At 40.2% G+C, this 18,621-nt stretch overlaps 1 protein-coding gene across 3 annotated transcripts in view; it reads left to right on the top strand.

The window, feature by feature from the left end:
* The window catches only part of tbc1d22a (TBC1 domain family, member 22a), a 133,120-nt gene that overhangs the window by 38,188 nt on the left and 76,311 nt on the right, over positions 1-18,621 (top strand). For all 3 annotated transcript variants that reach the window (XM_044343296.1, XM_044343294.1, XM_044343295.1), the window contains one exon: positions 6,633-6,747. In XM_044343296.1, the coding sequence (XP_044199231.1) occupies positions 6,633-6,747 (115 nt within the window). The remainder of the gene's footprint in view (positions 1-6,632; positions 6,748-18,621) is intronic.

The following is an 18,621-nucleotide window of genomic DNA, read 5'->3' as shown; positions in this document are numbered from 1 at the left end:
GTAGCCAGTAGCGAGTAGCTGTATGACACACTGACATTGTATGAAATACAGAGAAATAAGGCTAGACTGAAAGTCAATGAAGAATCATAGTCTAGATACAGAATAAATGATCTTATGGGGTGTGTTTATGGTATCAGTGGGTGTCATGTTAGTATAATCATAAAACGAAAGAAAAGAACATTCAGAAAGGAGAGTGCAGCATGAAAAATATTCATGAGTCAAGAACAACACGTAGAGTTTTTTTTGGTGTGTTTTCCTTTAACATCTGCCTAGGAGTTTGAAATGGGAAAACCCTTGCTGTTGCACACTGCATGACCTGGCATGGACGAACAACAAACACACATACAGACGGCCCACAGAACTAAGAACACACAGAGAAGAACCGAATCATACCTGCAGTCATGCATGATATCAGATACACATAAACCTCCACCCTGCATGGTTAGCACTCTCATGAAAGCTTCTTTGTTCTGCTTTGTTAGTGCTACTGAACAAAGCATATCTTGTCACTGCTGGGTACTGTGTTGTAGGGGATATAGAAACTAATTATCTTAAAAGCCTCTTAAGCATTATCTTTGATAAAACAATAACTATCAGAGGTAGTTAGAGCACATTAGAAAAACATACGGCAAGGCGGACATTACTGGACCAAGATGCTGAATCCTTACTCTTTGTAAGTTGCTTTTGGATAATAGTGTTACTCACGGTAAATATTTGAAGTGTAAATGTGGTTCGAGTCACTTTTTGTTTCTGCTGCGGTGTAAGACTAAGCATGTGTGTTAGAGGTCGGCTCAGCAGGCCTACGGGACTATTAGCACAGCTCCTCAATACAACTTAACACTAAAATTAACTCGACGCCATTCATTTCTATGGGGTTAAGTAGATCGTATTATTACAGTGCTTCTGGGAGGCCCTGCCATACATAGAACCACTGGCCTGAGAAGCAGCAGAGGTAGAAATATCTCACTCGCATATACACTCCGAAAAGCACAGACACCAACGTATGCATGGTTATACACACGTAAATAAAGGCAATCGGAGCACAAACTCATACATAAGCACATGAATTCATACACACTCAGTCACACACAGTTCTCCAGGTAACGCCACCTCCCGTTGCCCCTGTATTGTTAAGGATACGACTCTGTAACCTGGGTGGTAAGGAGGGAATAAATAAGATCAGACGAGGAGAGTGGCTCTGTATGCTTACCTCTCTCTTTGCTTTCTTTTGTACAGTATATACCATGGCCGTCTATATTCTTTTTTATCTCCCCCCTTACCTCCTTTTCCCCTCTTGTCCTCCCAGAAGCCGTGTCTCTCTCCCTCGCGGTCCCTGTTTACCAGCTCCCCTCTCTTTGCGTGCCAAATGAAAGCCACCAGAGTGCATTGAAATATTCAGGCAGCGTTGCTCCTCTTATATTTTTGTATTCAACTGACTCCGATGGCCCCCCCGTTTTTTTTTTTTTTATATGGTTATACTTGCTGCGGCGCCACCTGAAAATCACCTCTGCTTCATTTCATTCAGTTGTTTGTCTCTGCGCTCCCCTCATGGGGCTCGGGGAGATTTAGCCAAGATGGAAGGCAGTCAACAGTCTGTTCCATTTTGGGGAGAGAGAGATATTGAAGCAATTCTGCAGTGATTTCCTAAGTGGTATCTAAGTGTTTGAGTTTTTCTTGTTTTGGAGAACAATGCAGTCTTCACAAGATGCAGATAATCAGCAATTACAAGTTCCCGACGTGAGAAGAAAACGCTCACTTTTGCCTCCAAATTGTGATTACAGGCTGAATGAGCAGGATTTATTATTAGCTTGGTGTCTTTTTTTTTTTCATTTAAACATTTAACTGATGCCTTTCAAGTAAAGAGTGAGTGCACATGTAGCAATTTGAGATACTGAACCTATCGTCTTTTGACAGTGGGATCGTCTTTTAAACCTCCAGACCCCCCTTTTTACTCCTTTTCACTTTGTGTGTGAGATGTCAATGAAGAGTTCTTTGACTTGACACCATTTTTGTTGTATCAATTTCCTTCCTACCCCTTGAGATTACCCTTATCAGGGTCCCAAGGGGTCTAGAACTAATGGGATGGAGCCAAAGCATTATGACACAGGAGACTCGGGAAAGCTGATTTCCTGTCCTGGAGATGCACGGCATTACCAGAAGAATATGAAATTAATGTGAGATTAACAACATTTACAGGAATCTAGTTTGCCGTCTTTTGAAGACTAAATGAACTTCGGTCAAACCTGAAGACAACATTGTTCGGTTTGAAGCCGGTGCTTTCTCCTTGTCTTGGTTTTCCGTCATTCACATTCAAACGTTGCTGCACGCAAACACACACAGGTGGGATTCTTTGCCAATATTAAAGTGGGTGTGGGAAGGGTAGAGTGTTTATCAGTGGCGGCTGGTGAGGAAAGGAGGAAAACCAACCCACAGTGTCTTGTTATTTTAAACTAGTCGGCTATTTATCTCTATTTTCTTTTGTTCAAAGTTAAAAGGGGCACATGGAACAACATTTTAAAACACCATACACCAACATAATTTATAGCATAACATGTTAAATAATAGCAGCCCATATTCAAACAGAATGTAACGTGGAATATTACAACAAACTGTATCGTACTATATCGTTGTCACCCACCCGATGAAATTGGAGGAGGGACAATTTTATATAAAACAATTTGCTTTCAAAAACGAAAACCCCCGAGTGGTGAAAAGGCTGCTTCTTTAATGAAATGTAGCATATACATATCTTAGTATACAGAAATATCTAAAATACCACAAAGCTTATAATGTGATACAGGTACAGATCAGTGCTGAATACAAGAAGTTACTTTAATCTTATTACTCAATATACAGCTCAGCTTAAAAACAAACAAGAATGAAGAAACTGTCAGAAGCAAGCAGTCAGACCTCCTGCACACTCATTCACTAATCACACAATATCAACAGGTGACTGAACAACAACTCAATGAAAAACTGGATCAATTCCAAAAGAATCAGACTCCTTCCATGTGAGACGAGACAGCTCACTGTAACTTCAACAAGCAAACTACCTGCAGCACATTATATGATCTCTGCTGCATTCTGGTTAAGGAGATAAATTATCACAACAGCCGCACAGAGAGACATTTAACAATCCGAGATGAAATTAGCGACCAAAGAGACAGAGAGAGAGAGAACATGTATCTGACTCCCGTTATCTGATGTCTTCATCCTGTCATGGAGATGAAGTATTCATGCCATAACACTGCATTTATGGCTGTTGGTCATCTTGTTTGTTTGTTAACAGAACTGTCGCTGCTGGTTAACCGGTCTGATATCATTAGCAACAATGACAAACAAGCTAACTCTCCTGGTTGTTTCATTTAAATAATGTTGTTAACTTTCTATTGTTGATGAGAGGAGTTCACTTTAGAACTCCACCGTAGTCCCGCTGTGTGTCGAGCCCGGACAACTGAGGCAGATAGGCCCGAGGCTGCGCCAGCAGAGCATAGCTCTCCATCCGCTCCCCTTCAGCTTCCTGCCACTCTTGCGCCGCCACTGTCCAAATCTATTCTCCCGTTAGCTTAACTGCAGTCCTTAACAGTCCTTCAGGGCTGCAACAACAAGCTAACTGTTGCGTTTGCCAACACAAGTAGCTATCTACTGCTCTATAAAAAAGGGAAATGTAAATCTGAAAGAAGGAAATTTGGACTCTGTTGAAAAGGTCTAAATAAAATGTAATTTCTTAGTGATGTGTTTAAAAGTAGTTTGCAATTTGGACATTATAATTTCTTCTCTAATATGCTACTCTATGAAATATGAATCTATTGCTTCACTGCCAGTTCATCACACTCACATACAATACAGTGGTGGAGAATTGAAGATGAAATTTGGAAATGATCATTGGATCAACACGATGTCAATATTGTATTCTGGTTGTTGATTTGTTAGGGAGGACGTCCTTTTGCAGTGTCATTTTACTTGAATTGGTCCATAACAGATTAGCATGAAAAAAATGAAGTACATGAAATTGATATGAAATCCCGCCCTGAGGAGGACAGCAGGAGCCCGTTCTCCTCCTCCGCTCTCCTCTCCTCCCGCCCTGCAGGTGTCCCTGTTGAAGCATTTTAATCAGCATTTCAATAATGGATTTTTTTCCAAAGAAGACAAAAAAAATATGTTATAGATGACACTGAGATTTGGTATTGGTTTATTTCAACCAATTACTCTTTTTTTTATATTTTGGTCTCCCTTTTACCTCTCAAAAATAGAGGAGGAGCAACCTCCTCTGCCTCTATGGAGGAGCCTCCTGCCGTGTATGTGTGTGTGCATGGGTTCACATGCAGCGCTTCTCTGTGTCGGTGCCAATGTGAAATATGTATGTCAGCTTTTGAGGTTGCATGAAAAGAAAGTCCCATTACCCACTCCCCCTGCTAGCACCAGCACCTCTCCATGTTTGATGGATAGGGCTTTGATAAGGAAAGAGGAGGTGAGAGGTGTGGAGGCAGGTAAAGGGGATTTGAGGAGAAAGTGGCACAGGGAAAGCCAGAGAAAGTTGCATCTTCCCAATCTGTCTGACTGTCTTAATGTTGATGGAATTACTTTAAATAAAAATGAGGGGTTTTGTGCGCTCAGCTTTCAAAAAAACCAATATCACCATGACTGTGTTTTTTTCCTTAAAACAATGAGCTATGAGGTTATTTAGAAAGTGACAGAGACATGACATACCCCCCAAAAAATATGAAGGTGTTTGATGGGTGTGGTGCAGAAAGGTGTGAGTGGGTTTCTGTATTTTTGGGAAAATCCATTTGAGCACTAGAAAAACAAGCTGAACATCAAGCCTCCTCTAATTCACTGGGGCTGACAGCATTAAACAGCCACCCATAACGAAGATGGAAGTGTTTGCTTTGCAAAAAAATATTGAGGAGCAGGGAGAGAGCGGGAGAGAGGAAGAGATGGAGGAGGTGCTCAGATGGGAAAAGCGAGAGACAGAGACAAACTGAGTGAAAAACAGAAGGGAGGAAGGAGGAGACCAACAGCAAAGCAGAGTTTATTAGATTTCACTGTGATTGTACCTTATATGATTACATGTGACAAATAAACTTGATTGATTGATTGAGAACAAAGTTCCAAGTGAGCTTTTGGTGCACAAAATAATGCAGCTGAGAAAGTGATGCGTGAGGTGTTGCTCTGTGCTGAGAGAGAGGCTTTAGCAAAGAAAATGCCATCATAGATAAGACTCTGCTCACCCAGTTTTAACATCCAAAATCCTTAGTGCAGATTCTTATTCTAAATAATTTATTTGAAAATCTTTAATTAAAAAAAGTTATTTGGGCAAACAGTCATAACCTAATTTGAAAACAAGTGTTTTAATTTACAGATTACCTAAAATACATTTAGACAATCAATACCAATATGAAGGTGAGACTATTCAAATACCTATTGCACACACGCAGACACAAAAAAAAAACAAAAACAAAACAACACATACATTAAACATTTAACTTTAAAGCTTGAAGATAGAATATTTTATTCGCATCTCATGTAACATTGAACTCAAGTATTGAGGGTTTTAAGTCAGTGTTTTGTGATGCTGTTGTTAGAATATATGCTATTAAAGGTGCCCTGTGGAGTTTTCTTATAAACACAAAAGTTTTTTTACATAAATTTTTTTTTACTTAAATGCAGCGTGTGTATCCTAGAGACCTGATAAACATTTTGAAGGCATTTCCTTCCTCATAAAACATTTAAAAAACCAATTTTTAAAAAATATTGTAAATCCTCCATCGTTTAATCAATGTTTCCTAACACGCTTCTCTTGCTTGTCTTTGTTGGCGCATTCCTTCGCTTCTGTGCGCATTACTACCATCAGCTGTCAATTAGTAGGATAACTAAGCACATCTGTGACCTGTGTTCATAATACAACCCCCCCCCCCCAAAAAAAAAAACAAAAACAAAACAGGACATTGCTCTATAGCACTACTAGTGTTCAAAAACTTCACAGGGTACCTTTAATGATGTTCTTCCAACACATCCACCAACAAAGGAGATGAGGTTAAACAAAAATACGTCTGTGTTCAGCTTATGTGGAATGATGACTGCAAAAAAAAAGTCAATGTTTGAACCAAATGAATAATACCTTTAAAAAGGAAAGTCCACATCTATAGTTTTCCAACAAGGTCGTCCTCATTCAGCCGCTTTCCTCTTCTGGAGCTTGGCATGCCTCAAATTGTTTCGATTTCTATTACCACTCCCCACACCTCACTCACTTTCTAAAGTGTACACGTTTATGATTGAAACCTGTAATTCTAACCAGATGTTTTCCATGGCATGCCTTATTTGCTGTGCAAGAATAACTTTTAAAGGTGTCAGACGATGTGAAATCTTTTACAGTGGAAGTGATAAGTTGATTTTTCAATTGGTTGATCGATAGATAACTCAAAAGATCAGGGGAGGGTTCATTGTTAGAGTGTAATGTTTTAGTAAAGTCATTTTATACTAAACATTTCCAGATTTTAGCTCTAATAGAGAGGTTAAATGCTTTTCTGTTTGGTGTTAGTGTAAATTCAATACATTTGTGCATTAGAAGAGTTTGGGTTCAATCTACAGATTATTCTGACAGTATGTCTCTGTGTATGTTTGTGTGTAAGATTTTTGAACGGATCCTGTTTATTTGGGCCATCCGCCACCCGGCCAGCGGCTACGTGCAAGGCATCAACGACCTGGTCACGCCGTTCTTCGTCGTCTACGTCTTCGAGTACATCGGTGAGTAGCACCTCTCACTCTCTCGCCTCTGATCTTTCCCTTTTAAAACTCCTAAATCTTTTATGTGATATGCTATTTATGTGAGGTCATGTGTGTCATCTTTTTTCCTGCCCCTCTATTGCAAGTGCTCCTCTCCTCAGTATAGAGCGGCACCTTTTGTAGCCGGCAAGACTCCGGTTTATTTGCCGGTTCATCACCACAGGTCACAGGGAGTCGACCCCAGGACTCTCAAGACAGTCTGTGTTTTAATATCTTTCTGGCCACGGAACTATTCCTCCACCTCTGCCTCTTCTTTTTTTCTTCAGTTTATGTTTTAAATGCGCTCTATTTATCAAAGCGCTGTGTTTAATCGTTATGATTAGACGGGATGTGTTGAGTATGAGCGAGAGAACATGACATGTGTAGGCGTGTGCGTGTGCTCGTTTGCGCACGCTACATGGTTTTCTCCAGAGTTCTCCTGCTGTGTGCGTTTATGTTGAAAGTACAAACATACTTCGTCAAATACAAAGCACACACAGACTCTCGGCAGCTGAGACGGAAAACCAACAGTAAACGTTTCAGGAATGTATGTTTTATGGATTGTATGGATTGTATGGATTGTATGGATTGTAATTGTAAAAACTGTTGAGCTTATTTTCCACCTCAATAATACTTTTTTTTCCCTTGTATTTTTTCTTTTATGAGATAGTTGACAGTATAGAAAGTAGTGATTCTGTGTTTGTATAGACAACATCAAATGCACAAAGTTACTATTGGTGCATAACATACTTTATAGTCAGTGTTTTTTTTTGTTCATGTGTCAAGGATTCCTCCATATTTTTCAGGAAGTTTATGAACAAACCCCACATATATTTATTATAAGTTTCTTTCACTTACTGCAAAAGTTATTTGTTTCTATAGAATGAGACCACCTACTGACAGTTGTTTTTCTTCCAGCATAGAGCGAATGGTTTATTTTTGCAGCATGCGCCTATTCTTTGTGTGTTTTGGTGATAATCTGCAGTAAAAATAGCTGCTGAAGTACACACATGGTACAGAAATGCGACCGTAAGCAATGGGAATTGACCCCTTGCTGTCATGACAGGTTTTTAAGTAGTAACAGCTCTACCGGACATGTCCAGCCCCTATTAATGCATCCCAGCAATATACTGTGTTTGTGTAGTTTTTTTATTTTTTTTAATGTTTTGGCCCATCAAGCTCTCTTTGAAGCCATTCAAAGTAGAACTACCGAATGGAAACCACAATGCTCTGTGGAGTACCTTGCACACTCTGAACCAGCAGCGGTCACGGAGGTACAATTAGGATCCACACGTTAAGTGCTTGTAAGCACGCAAGAGGTTGGAATCTCTGACCCCTGTGCTCATTTGGCACACAGCACTTTACTCAGCGTTAGTGAGAGTTTAAAGAAAATCTTAACTTCTACTTTAACTTCTTTTTAGTATAATGCAATACAGTACAGAAGCAGCAGCACAAGCTACAGTCCAACCTTCAGAATGACCATGAAGTTCAACTTGGAGCCCTCCATAAAACAGTTTCAACAAAATCCTGAACATTACACCCTTCACGAGGATATGATTTATTGCTTTGCTCTTGTATTAGACTACATTAGTTTTTATCTAGCTGTCCCTATTAAACTGTAAACTATTCCAAAATGGGATTTCTGCCGATTGAAAATATGACTGATAATTAGATCCAGTTAGAGCTGCAATGATCAGTCGATTCATTGATTAGTTGTCAACTATTAAATGAATCACCAACTATTTTGATTCGTTAATCATTTGTGATCATTTGTAAGAAAAAAAATTCTCAGATTCCAGCTTCTCAAAGGTGAATATTTCTCTCGTTCGTCCTCCGTGATAGTAAACTGAGTATCTTTGGTCGGGACAAAACAACATTTGAGAACGTCACCTTGTGCTTCAGGAACAGTGATCGACATGTTTCATTTTCTGACATTTTTGACAAACAATTGAGATTAAATGAGAAAATAATGGACAGATTAATCAATAATAAAAAGAATCATTAGTTGCAGCCTTAGATGCGGTACGACTTGAAGACATTCACTCACAAAACAGGTTATAAAACAGTGTCTTACAAATAGAATTATCTATGAATATCAAATCTTTACACATCAAATGTAATGATTTTCTTTTACGAAACAGTTGGTAAACAGCACTGTTGTAGTGAGGAAACATACGCAGGTACATAAAGACTGCATGTCTCTTAACCACAGTGACTAGTTGTGAGCACAATGACGTGTAAAGACGTGACCCACCTGACTGTTTTTTTTTCTTCATTTAGCCTCTCTTGTCCTTCACTTGTTCCTTTCTTTTCCTTTATCATATTCTCCTGTGTCTTGTTCCATCTGCCTCGTCTGTAACTCTTTCATTTTCCGACTTCTCCTCTTCTTCATCCCTACCTCTCCCTCTCTCTCTCTCTCTCTCTGCATTTGTTTCTCTTCCTTTCTTTGCCTTTTTCTGTGGGCGAGTCAGATTCTTGTCAGATCTTCAAAGCATCACCCCGTGCTTTGTTCCCCTGCATCTCCATGTGCTGATGAGCCTCGAATAACACACACAGCCAACAAACCTTCAAATGTGCCTGGCTGGCATTGTACATGATGGGTTGATGCGCTGTGTTGTTGTTGTTAGGTGCTCTTGTTTTCTGATGCAGAGAGAGGTTTGGCTTTTTCATGGGCCTAATTTTGGTCCTTTGTGGAGGAGTAGGAAGTGTGAGATATACTCTCTGATGCTTTCCTGTTCTCTCGCACTCTCTGGCTGTCTCTCTTCTTCTCTCTCAATCTCTCTTTCCCCTCCCTGCATTGTAAGTATGCTCATGAATGCATCTTGAAAGTGGGAAGTTTCTTTTTAAGTCAGAATGTATTTCTTCAAGAATCATTATTAAAAAAAAAAATACTCATACACCCCATGGGTAACGCAAACATATAACTATCACACTTGGCACACAAACAAACATTAAAATAGTCATGTTTGAAGGTGTTTGTAGGTCATACACCCGAGATACTCATCTCTACGACTTTTCCTTTTCTTCTCTGAATGAGGTCAAAGATACAGGAGGCCTGAGAAACAAAAGGGCCTTTGAATTTCAAGTGAATTAAATCTATAATTTAATGTATTTTTTCTCTCTATGAATCTCTCTCTCTTTTTATTTTTTTTAGCATGACTCAGCAGCCGTACACAATGTTACCTCCACGTGGGGAAAACATGCGCAGAAAGACTATTTATTCCAATCAGGGAGAAACAATACAGATGAAGTGTTTACACGGTTATTAGGTGTTAATATTTTCTTGTTGAAAGGATTATCAAAGGTTTACACCAGCCCTCTCTACCAGATTGAAAATTCTTTCCAGTCGGGCCGGTCTCTTCCGAATGAAGTGGTGACACAAGGGATTTTTATTCTGATTGGACTCTTATTCTGATGATTAGTGGACTATTAGGGTCCATGTAAACGTAGCCTATGTCTCTGTTGTTTTTGAGTCTCTTCAGTCATTATTTGTCAAAGGTTTTTATTTCTTTCCGCCACCACATCTGTACAGGTGGCCCTCAGCAGCAGGCAGGGATTATGTGGCTTGCTCAAGGACACACCAATAGTGAGGAAGCTTGAACACAGGGTCAAAGAAACCACCCCCCCCTAAAATGTCAGTCAAACTCTGCCGCCCACAAAATGCCCCTGAATGTTTGTTAGTTTGCGTGAATCAACTTGTCTTCTTTTCGTCGTGAGATTTTTAAACTGTCACTTTGTTAGCGTCTCTTGTTTTTCTTTTTAGCTCCTTCGCTCTATTTCTCTGTCTTCTTTTTCCAAGTCACATAACAGCCTCAGTCTGGCACTGCAGCGCTTGTTCAGCTGCCATACACTCCATTTACCTTTTGATGATGCAATACAGGGTGATGGCTCGACCTCTTAAACACTCTACACATCTTCGCAGCACTTCTCCTTTTCTTCCTGTCGCCAGCTTTCATCAACACCCGACTGTTAATCCAGACTGAAAAGTTCCAATTGGTAGATTATTGATAAACTCCTCCGATGCCATGAAAGGAAAAAATACCACTAATGTCGTTGTGTATCCAACTGGACTGTTAAGCAATCTAGCAGGTCTCCCTCTTATCAAAGGAGAAATTGATCCGGAGAGTCTATCGTTCCTGTTCCCCAGCTGTGAGGCATTACTTTGCTTTTGTCTCCTCTCTAACTTCCACAGTGTAGTGCCTCTCCCATTAGTCGACAATAATAGTCATCTAATTAAGGCCAGGATGGGCCATGACGGGCCAAGGAACAGGGCCAGTTCTCCTTTAATGTGGAGCGGAAATTGATCGGCCAGTGGATCCATAATGTAATCTGCATGCCAATGTCTAAGTATGGATCCACACTGAAGAAAGATGAGAACAAGAGAGCAGGTTAGTGAGACAAGGAAAGAGATGAAGTAGTATATTAGAAGGTGGCCAAAAATTAAAAAAAAAAAACAAAACTCAAGAGAGGTAAAGGTTCGACAGAAAGAAGAGAACAGTGAGTGAAAGATAATCAGAACATGAACAGAGACAAACACAGCATCAGAAAATAACAGTAGCCTCTTGGTGTCTCTCTCTTGCAGGCTTAAGAGAGAGAGAGAAAGAGTGAGGGCATGTAGAATGACAGAGAGGGACAAACAACAGAGCAGGAAAACAAGATTTTCAAAAAAGGAGAAAATGACCAGCTTAGAAAATGCCCCCATGCTGTCAGGAAGCAGCCGAGCCAGGCAGTCCTTCCTCCTATCAACAAAGAGATGAATGGCCTGGCGCGCCCTATCACCATTCTCCACTTTGAAGCTGTACTTGTCATAGCAGGCCGAAAGTGGCTAGCAACAGCTCCTCTGTTAACAGCTTCTCTGTTGCTAGGATTTTATGAAAAAAAGTCAGCAATTAGCTCAGTTCTGAGAATGTTGGTCACCGCTGTGAGAAAGCACTGTATAGGATTTATATGACACCCTGAAGAGCCAACCAAGAGCTTCATGTATATACTATGGTTCATAGAATAACAGTACATACATTTTTTTCTTCTTTTTGTTAGCATGAAGGGAGTTCTGAATGCCAGTTTGACAGGATATTTTGTAAAATATGAACCACAATAGCTCCTTAAAGCTGCTATAATCAACATTTTTATAGTAATAGTACATCAAATGACTGTTTGTAATGTGAATGGTTTTCCAGGTAGTGTTGAACCCAGAGAGAATTGTCACCCCAACTCTGTAGTTCCCCTCAGTTAAACGAAGCTTGACAGCGCATTTCAACTTATCGTTTTGGTTTTCGGGCTGGCAACTTCACTGCTTGGTTCACCGCTCTCATCAGCGTCCAGCATCCAGCTGAACTAGCTCTTGGTGCACGCTACCTGCCGAGCACCAAATGGCGACTAGCAGGTGAACTTAGTGGAGCATTTAGCTGCTAAAAGAGCCACATATTTTTCTCAGGACAGCAAAACCTGACTATAAAGAGAATGAATATTGCACTCCCATCCATTAGGTGGACACAAATATCACTCCAAATGCTTATGTGGCTCTGTATCCCTAACAATTTACACATATCAGCTTGAAAGGTGATTATATGTCAGTTTTGTATTTTCTGCTTGTTTCACCTGAATTTCATGAAGATGTACTGTGTGCAGTGTTAATGTTAACACACTTTTCACCACATGAAATACAACATACGGGCTCATCAGTAACATAAATTCCATTCAATTGCCAAAAGACAATGAAACGTAGTGTTTTTTGGTTAACTTCTGCAAACCATTGTCTATACACCATAGACTGTATATAAAGATGGATGCAGCGAGGTGTGACATCACCAATTGGTTTGCATTGGAGCTGGTCTGAAGACCAGTGTTGCAGCTTATTATGCACCTTAGTACCGTTAAAGGGTAGTACTTATTATACAGCCAAAGGCAGTTACCTAGAGAAAGAAAAAGCACTCTGTATGCGACATTAGAAAAAAAAAGAGTTTTAGCAGGGTCAAAAGTTCTCAAACTTTTTCTTAATTTTAAAAAATCATGATGTACTTTATACCATTTTGTAGGCATATGTTGGAGCTCTTGTAGAAATAGGATAATGTAGTGAGCAGGGCCCTTGAGGAAGAAAGGACGAGGACAAACCTAAAATGTTCTAGGTTAAGTGTATTTTGAAATTTTAAATGCATTTCATCGCAACAGAAGCAGAGGCTCTTCATAAAACGGAAACGGTGAATTACTCAAGAAAAGGGTTTGAAACGCAGTAGGCACTTACACAACTCAACTCACATCACTTAGCGAGGGAGGCAAACAGCCGTAAAGGGACAAATAAGGTGTCTAACCAACCAGAGCCATCAGTAAAGTCAGATTCTGCAGATGTGTTCTTGTGGGTTATTAAGGGAGATGGAGGAAAGGAGGAGCAAGAAGAGCATTATGCCTGTGTGCTGGTGCAACCGGAGGTCTGGATAGTGGAGCGGAAGATTGTGTATGTGTGTCTTTCAGCCAGCCTTTTTAAACCATAAAGCCTCCTCAGATCCCTAGACATGTGCCTTTTTCTCCAGAAGCTACTTAAAGCTCTCACAAATGCAGACAAATATGTACTTTTCTTCACAATATACTCTTCAGCATTCGCTTCTGTATCGCAACTGGTGTCTGCCTAGGGCACATTTGCAAATTATACATGCAATTTTTATTCAGCCTTTCGTATGAAAGAATTTTGTCACCCACTTTTTCTTTGGCATTTTACAATGTTTTAAGAAGTTTTTCTCAGTCACTCGTCGCAAAATGTGTTTTACAAATTGAGAATACTGCTCAAACCAGAGAAGAAAATGGGAGATGAGTGAGAAGTGCAACATTAGTCTTCTGTGATGATGTTTATATATTTTCCTCACTCAAGGAAGAGAGGGAACTGTTATGCAGCTATTAGGACAATGTGTGTGTTTTTGCGTACCTGGTCTACCTGTGTGTGTGTGGTGTGCATTTGGTCAATATAAAATTAAACGTGCTGTTTTCTGTTGAGAAGTCTTTCCTACTTTTTACACCTGTTTTCATTTTGACATTGGAAAATGAATGTCAATTACAAATATGCCCTTTTCAGATGGGGGATATATACATTTGCTGGCTATATCTATTATTTAACAGGGCTTTTGGTGAGTCAGATGTGAGTGTCTTTGATGTAAATCTTTCTTACAGATTTATCCAGACATGGCAGGATATTCACAGAATGCAAAATTGGACACCTGATGCACAAGAAGAAGTGGTAGTACAGCTGGAAGAACTTAGTTTAAGGAGTTATGATATGAGAGACATTTTAAAACGTATTTTGCCGCTTAAGCCTTAAAATAATTCATACATTTTCTCATCAGTTTCAGCGCACACGTATTGCACGGCAAGATTAGCTCACATGCTATAAGTAAAGCGTTTTGCCGGATAGTCATTCATTCATTTGTTCAGTTAGCTTTAATGAAACTTGAACATAAAGAGAGAGTGTGCTACTATGATTATTATAGCGCTTGTACATGTTTTTTTATCGCCTCTTCTGCCTTCTTTTTTTAACCTCTTTGTTTATAGACTGATCTCTAGGAGAACGATCCCCTCAGAGACTTCAAATCAACTCATTCACAGTGTTTATTAACAATTTTATTTTCTTAGCGCACAGGAGATAATTAAGTGATACATTTATTGCAGTGATCTTAGAAGGCAGAAGAAGAGCGCAATTAATATCTCTCCATGCATGCTTTACCTTGTGCTGCTGCAGATTTTACATTAATATGACACCATTCAATTCAGACCTGTGAAGTGTTTTACAAGCGTTAGAGGAATATTACTGTCGAGACTTTTCTGATAAAAGTGACTTATTCACTTACAACGTCCGATGCGTCTCTTACTTTATTCATGCACGTGTCTGCGCTGGCCTTATGTACCATCCATTCCACATAATGCTAACGTATGGTAATGCAGCATATAATTTTCTCCACATGAAGCCAACTGGCTGTAATTGTAGATCCTGACGGGGTCCAGCTGTGAAACTACATGCTACTAATGTACCACAAGTTGGTTATTAAAGAACATATATCTCTTTATGGAATTGTACAATGCCTCAGAGCTGAGGGAGGGAGCTCCGCTGGATGTCTCTTTGAGAAAGTCACTTATACATGCACATACACACAAGCAGAGGCCCTGCATTGTCACTGTGAGTTGGGGGAAGAATGTATGTGTGTGTGTGTGTGTGAAGGGCTTGGAGTGGGAGTTGGGGGGGTTGGGAGGGGTGCAGTATTGCAGATAGACTGGCTAGGTGGAGCACCCAGGGACAAAGCTGGGAAGATGGAAACATAGTGTCAGTCAGCTGTGATGAAAAGCCTGCAGGAGTGTAACACTACACACACAAACACAGGGCACAAGCTGGCGAGCCACCACTAACACAAACACAGACCGAAGCCGATATCTCTCTTATGTACAGAGAAACTCAGATGAAAACAGAAACTCGAATCCGAACGACACCGGAATTGAAATTCTTCTTCTTTTCTGATGCTTCACTCAATTTTTGTCCATTACATCTTCATCATCTTTTTTTTTTCCTCCCTATCTCTTCTCCACATCATCTCCTCTGATCTGTTGTTCGTCCACCGGCATGAAGCTTCAGTCACTTGTATTTCAATTGCATCCTCACATCAGGAGAACACACTACCGAACCATTACGTAACGATCGACTCGACGTGCGGTCGTGGAAAGATGGTGACAATTTTAGAGGACATGCGGGTCTCGGTAGTTTTTTTTTGTAGCTCGAGTACAACATGAGACAGATAGGAGCAACAGAGCTGTGATGAATCGTGTACTGCTGCTTTGAACTAAGGAGACACCCATCAGACTTGTTCTCCTCCAGTACTGATACCTCAACTTACGGTATCCGCAGTCACAGAGTACAGATCCGATGTCAGTGCTTTTTCCCCCCCGAATTCAAAATCTTTATACCTCACCGGAACGGAACTCAGTAGACTCATTTTTATGAAAGGTAACTATAAGATCAGGGACTCCTCTCCTCTCCTCTCCTCTCCTCTCTTCATCCATCTGCCTGTTTGTCTGTCTATAGATTGAGCAATCTGTGGAGTGGATCTTGGCCAGTAGGCGGTTAACTAATATTGGCTTCTTTCTCCCCGTGGTCTGGCTACTGTTGGTCGAGCCTTCTATTCTAAGTCTCCCTCTGATTAACGGCTGTTATTAGCTCTAATGAGCTGCTTAGTGATTGCCCAAGCACAGCTGCTGACATCCAGCAGGAACACTGTCTTTTCTACTTTGTTCCTTATCTACTTTTGCTTTCTCTAATTTCTCCTGCTTTAATCATTCATTGAGATTATTGACTCGGCGTAGGCATTATTTCCCCCTCCTCCCCAGACAGTTTGAGATTTGTTCTTCAATATTCTTTGACGCTGTCTCTCTTTGTTTCTCTCCTGGCTTGAGCTTTGTCTTGGTCTCCTCCCCTCTCTTTGGTTTAGAATGCAATCACCATGTTTTCTGGGGTTAAGTAATAGCATTTGGAGCGGCAGAAATTGAATCAGCTGTGCGGTTTTGACCCCTCAGTCTCTGTCTATCTCCATCTTTAGCTGTGTCAATGTCTCTATTTCATTCCTCCTAAATTTGTTCTTTATTTTCAGGCTCTTTTTGATGGTTGTCATTTTACATTCATTTTCTAGCTATTTTTCATAAGTGGTGGAATGTTTAACCTTTTGGTTGTGGAGCACCATAACACTTGGTTGCCACTGGATTTCTTGTTTTCATGCAGAGAGATTTTATTCCTTTTTATCTGGTTGTTTATGTGTTTCAATGTGTCCATCTAACAACAGCCGTGTTGTTGCTTTCTAAGCATGCTTCTGTTTGCATTTTCTTAGAAAGGACTGTACACTATTGACCACACTATTTAATCTGGACCAGGAACAAAATTTAACCACACTTGACCTCACATCTCCTCAGCTATCATCATTCAGCCGTCCACTAGGTGCCGGTTGTTGTTTGCAAGGTTGTTGTGGAATTTAGGAGCTCTGGTTGATAAAGTAAAACGGCTTGTTCAAAACTAGCCAAAACAAAAAAAAAGAAAGGTTGACAGTGAAAAACATGCGCCTAAGGATGACTGGACCGAGAAATATGTGTTCATTTTTCCCCGAGAGAAGTAGGAGACCATTGTGCTTGATTTGCAATGAAACAGTGTCCATAGTGAAGAGTGAGAAAACGAAGCACCACCACAACACCAAACACGCCTGTTTTGAACAAAACTATCCAAGAAATGCAGAGGTAAGAACCACAAAACTGAACCAGTTGAAGTCATGAAATCAAGAATCCAGCAGAATAAAGTGTAAAATCAAACATTTTCAGCAATGAATGCAGTGAAGAACCCATTAATGAACACTTACATCAGTGTCTCTGCCTGGCCATCACACATTTTTATCCTCAAGTTTAAGGACTCGGTTACACAATGAAGGTGTCAAGTGTTCTTGAGTTTATATACTGAATTATCATCATGTAATGCACCCTTACTGGACCTACTGGACCTACTGGACCTTTGATGCAGTGGATATTTATTAAGTGGACTTGTATTTAAGTACCCCTAAAGAAATAGTTTCAACCCAGAGGTGAAGGGAAGCAAGGAAGTATTTTAGCCATTTAAAACAAATTATTTTCACTGGTGTTGTTTCTAAAAATAAAAATATGTGACAAAAAATAGGACACAACTGTGGTAATTGTTTTCAGGAATGCAAAAAATGCTCAGTAGGAAGCGGCATAAAATATGATTACAAAACTGTAATATTGTATTACATGGAAAATCTCCTCTTCGAGCTATTTGATAGCCATTTGCAAAGGGAATGTACCACATTTGTTGCTTTGTTGCTTTTAATAGTGTGTTGTGAAGTGTACATGTTTTAGCCTGTGGTATAGAAATGACCAGTGAAGTCACAGAGACCGTAGTCAGTGCTTGACAATAGGATATATAAAGCCTGAAAATCAATAGCTTTCATCTGCATCCGGCCTGATCTTATTTCCCAGCATTACCAGAGATTCTCTCATCGCTCCTGATAAAAAGCAATAGAGCTCAGAAATGATCCAGAGAAATAGTTCTGTCAAAAAATGATTTATCTTCTGTGAATAATCGCAGGGGTTATTGAATATTTTTAGATCAAGTTAATTACTTGACTATAAAAAGCCATAAATTGAAGCTCTCCTCACTGAGAAGCTTCAGATCCCTCCAAGTCTCTGTTTCTCGTTCTCTCTGTCAGCCGTGTGATTGGGAAAAAGAAAAATCTGTTTTATCATTCTGTCACCAGCGAGACGCGTTCCGCTTGACCTGATGCAATTGCAGGCAATTGAAACAGTCATCTTACTTGCGCGGCTGCGATGGTGGTGTGTGGTGTTTTGGGTTGCATCATGACCATGTGCACACGCATGCACACACACACACACACACACACACACACACACACACACAGATGTATTCGCACGTTTGCACAGACACAGATATGTTGGCTCTTTTGAAACAAGTGAACTCACCCACAAAGACATTCACCCATGTATACAAAAATACACACAGACACAAAGGATTTGGACCCTTACATACCGTATATGCACACACATACACGCGGGAATACACTCTCAACAGTGTATGCAGCAGCACAGGATTACATCTCGAGGTGTCTCTTTTACCGCCGCGCCTGTGTGTTCAAATGTGTCTGCTGCCGTTCATAATGTCTGCTTATTACTGCTCCCCTAATGTTTTTTCTTCCCTAACTAAGCCTGCAGATTACACACGCTAATGACTTAATGGACTGATCCTTCACTTACATCTCAGGAAACTTTCCTTCAGCTCCCAAATGTGTCTTGTGCATTAGGCAGGCAGATTTATTA

The sequence above is a fragment of the Thunnus albacares genome, chromosome 23 (assembly GCF_914725855.1).
Source record: "Thunnus albacares chromosome 23, fThuAlb1.1, whole genome shotgun sequence".
NCBI classification, from domain to species: domain Eukaryota; kingdom Metazoa; phylum Chordata; class Actinopteri; order Scombriformes; family Scombridae; genus Thunnus; species Thunnus albacares.
This window is presented reverse-complemented; position numbering and strand designations above follow the sequence as displayed.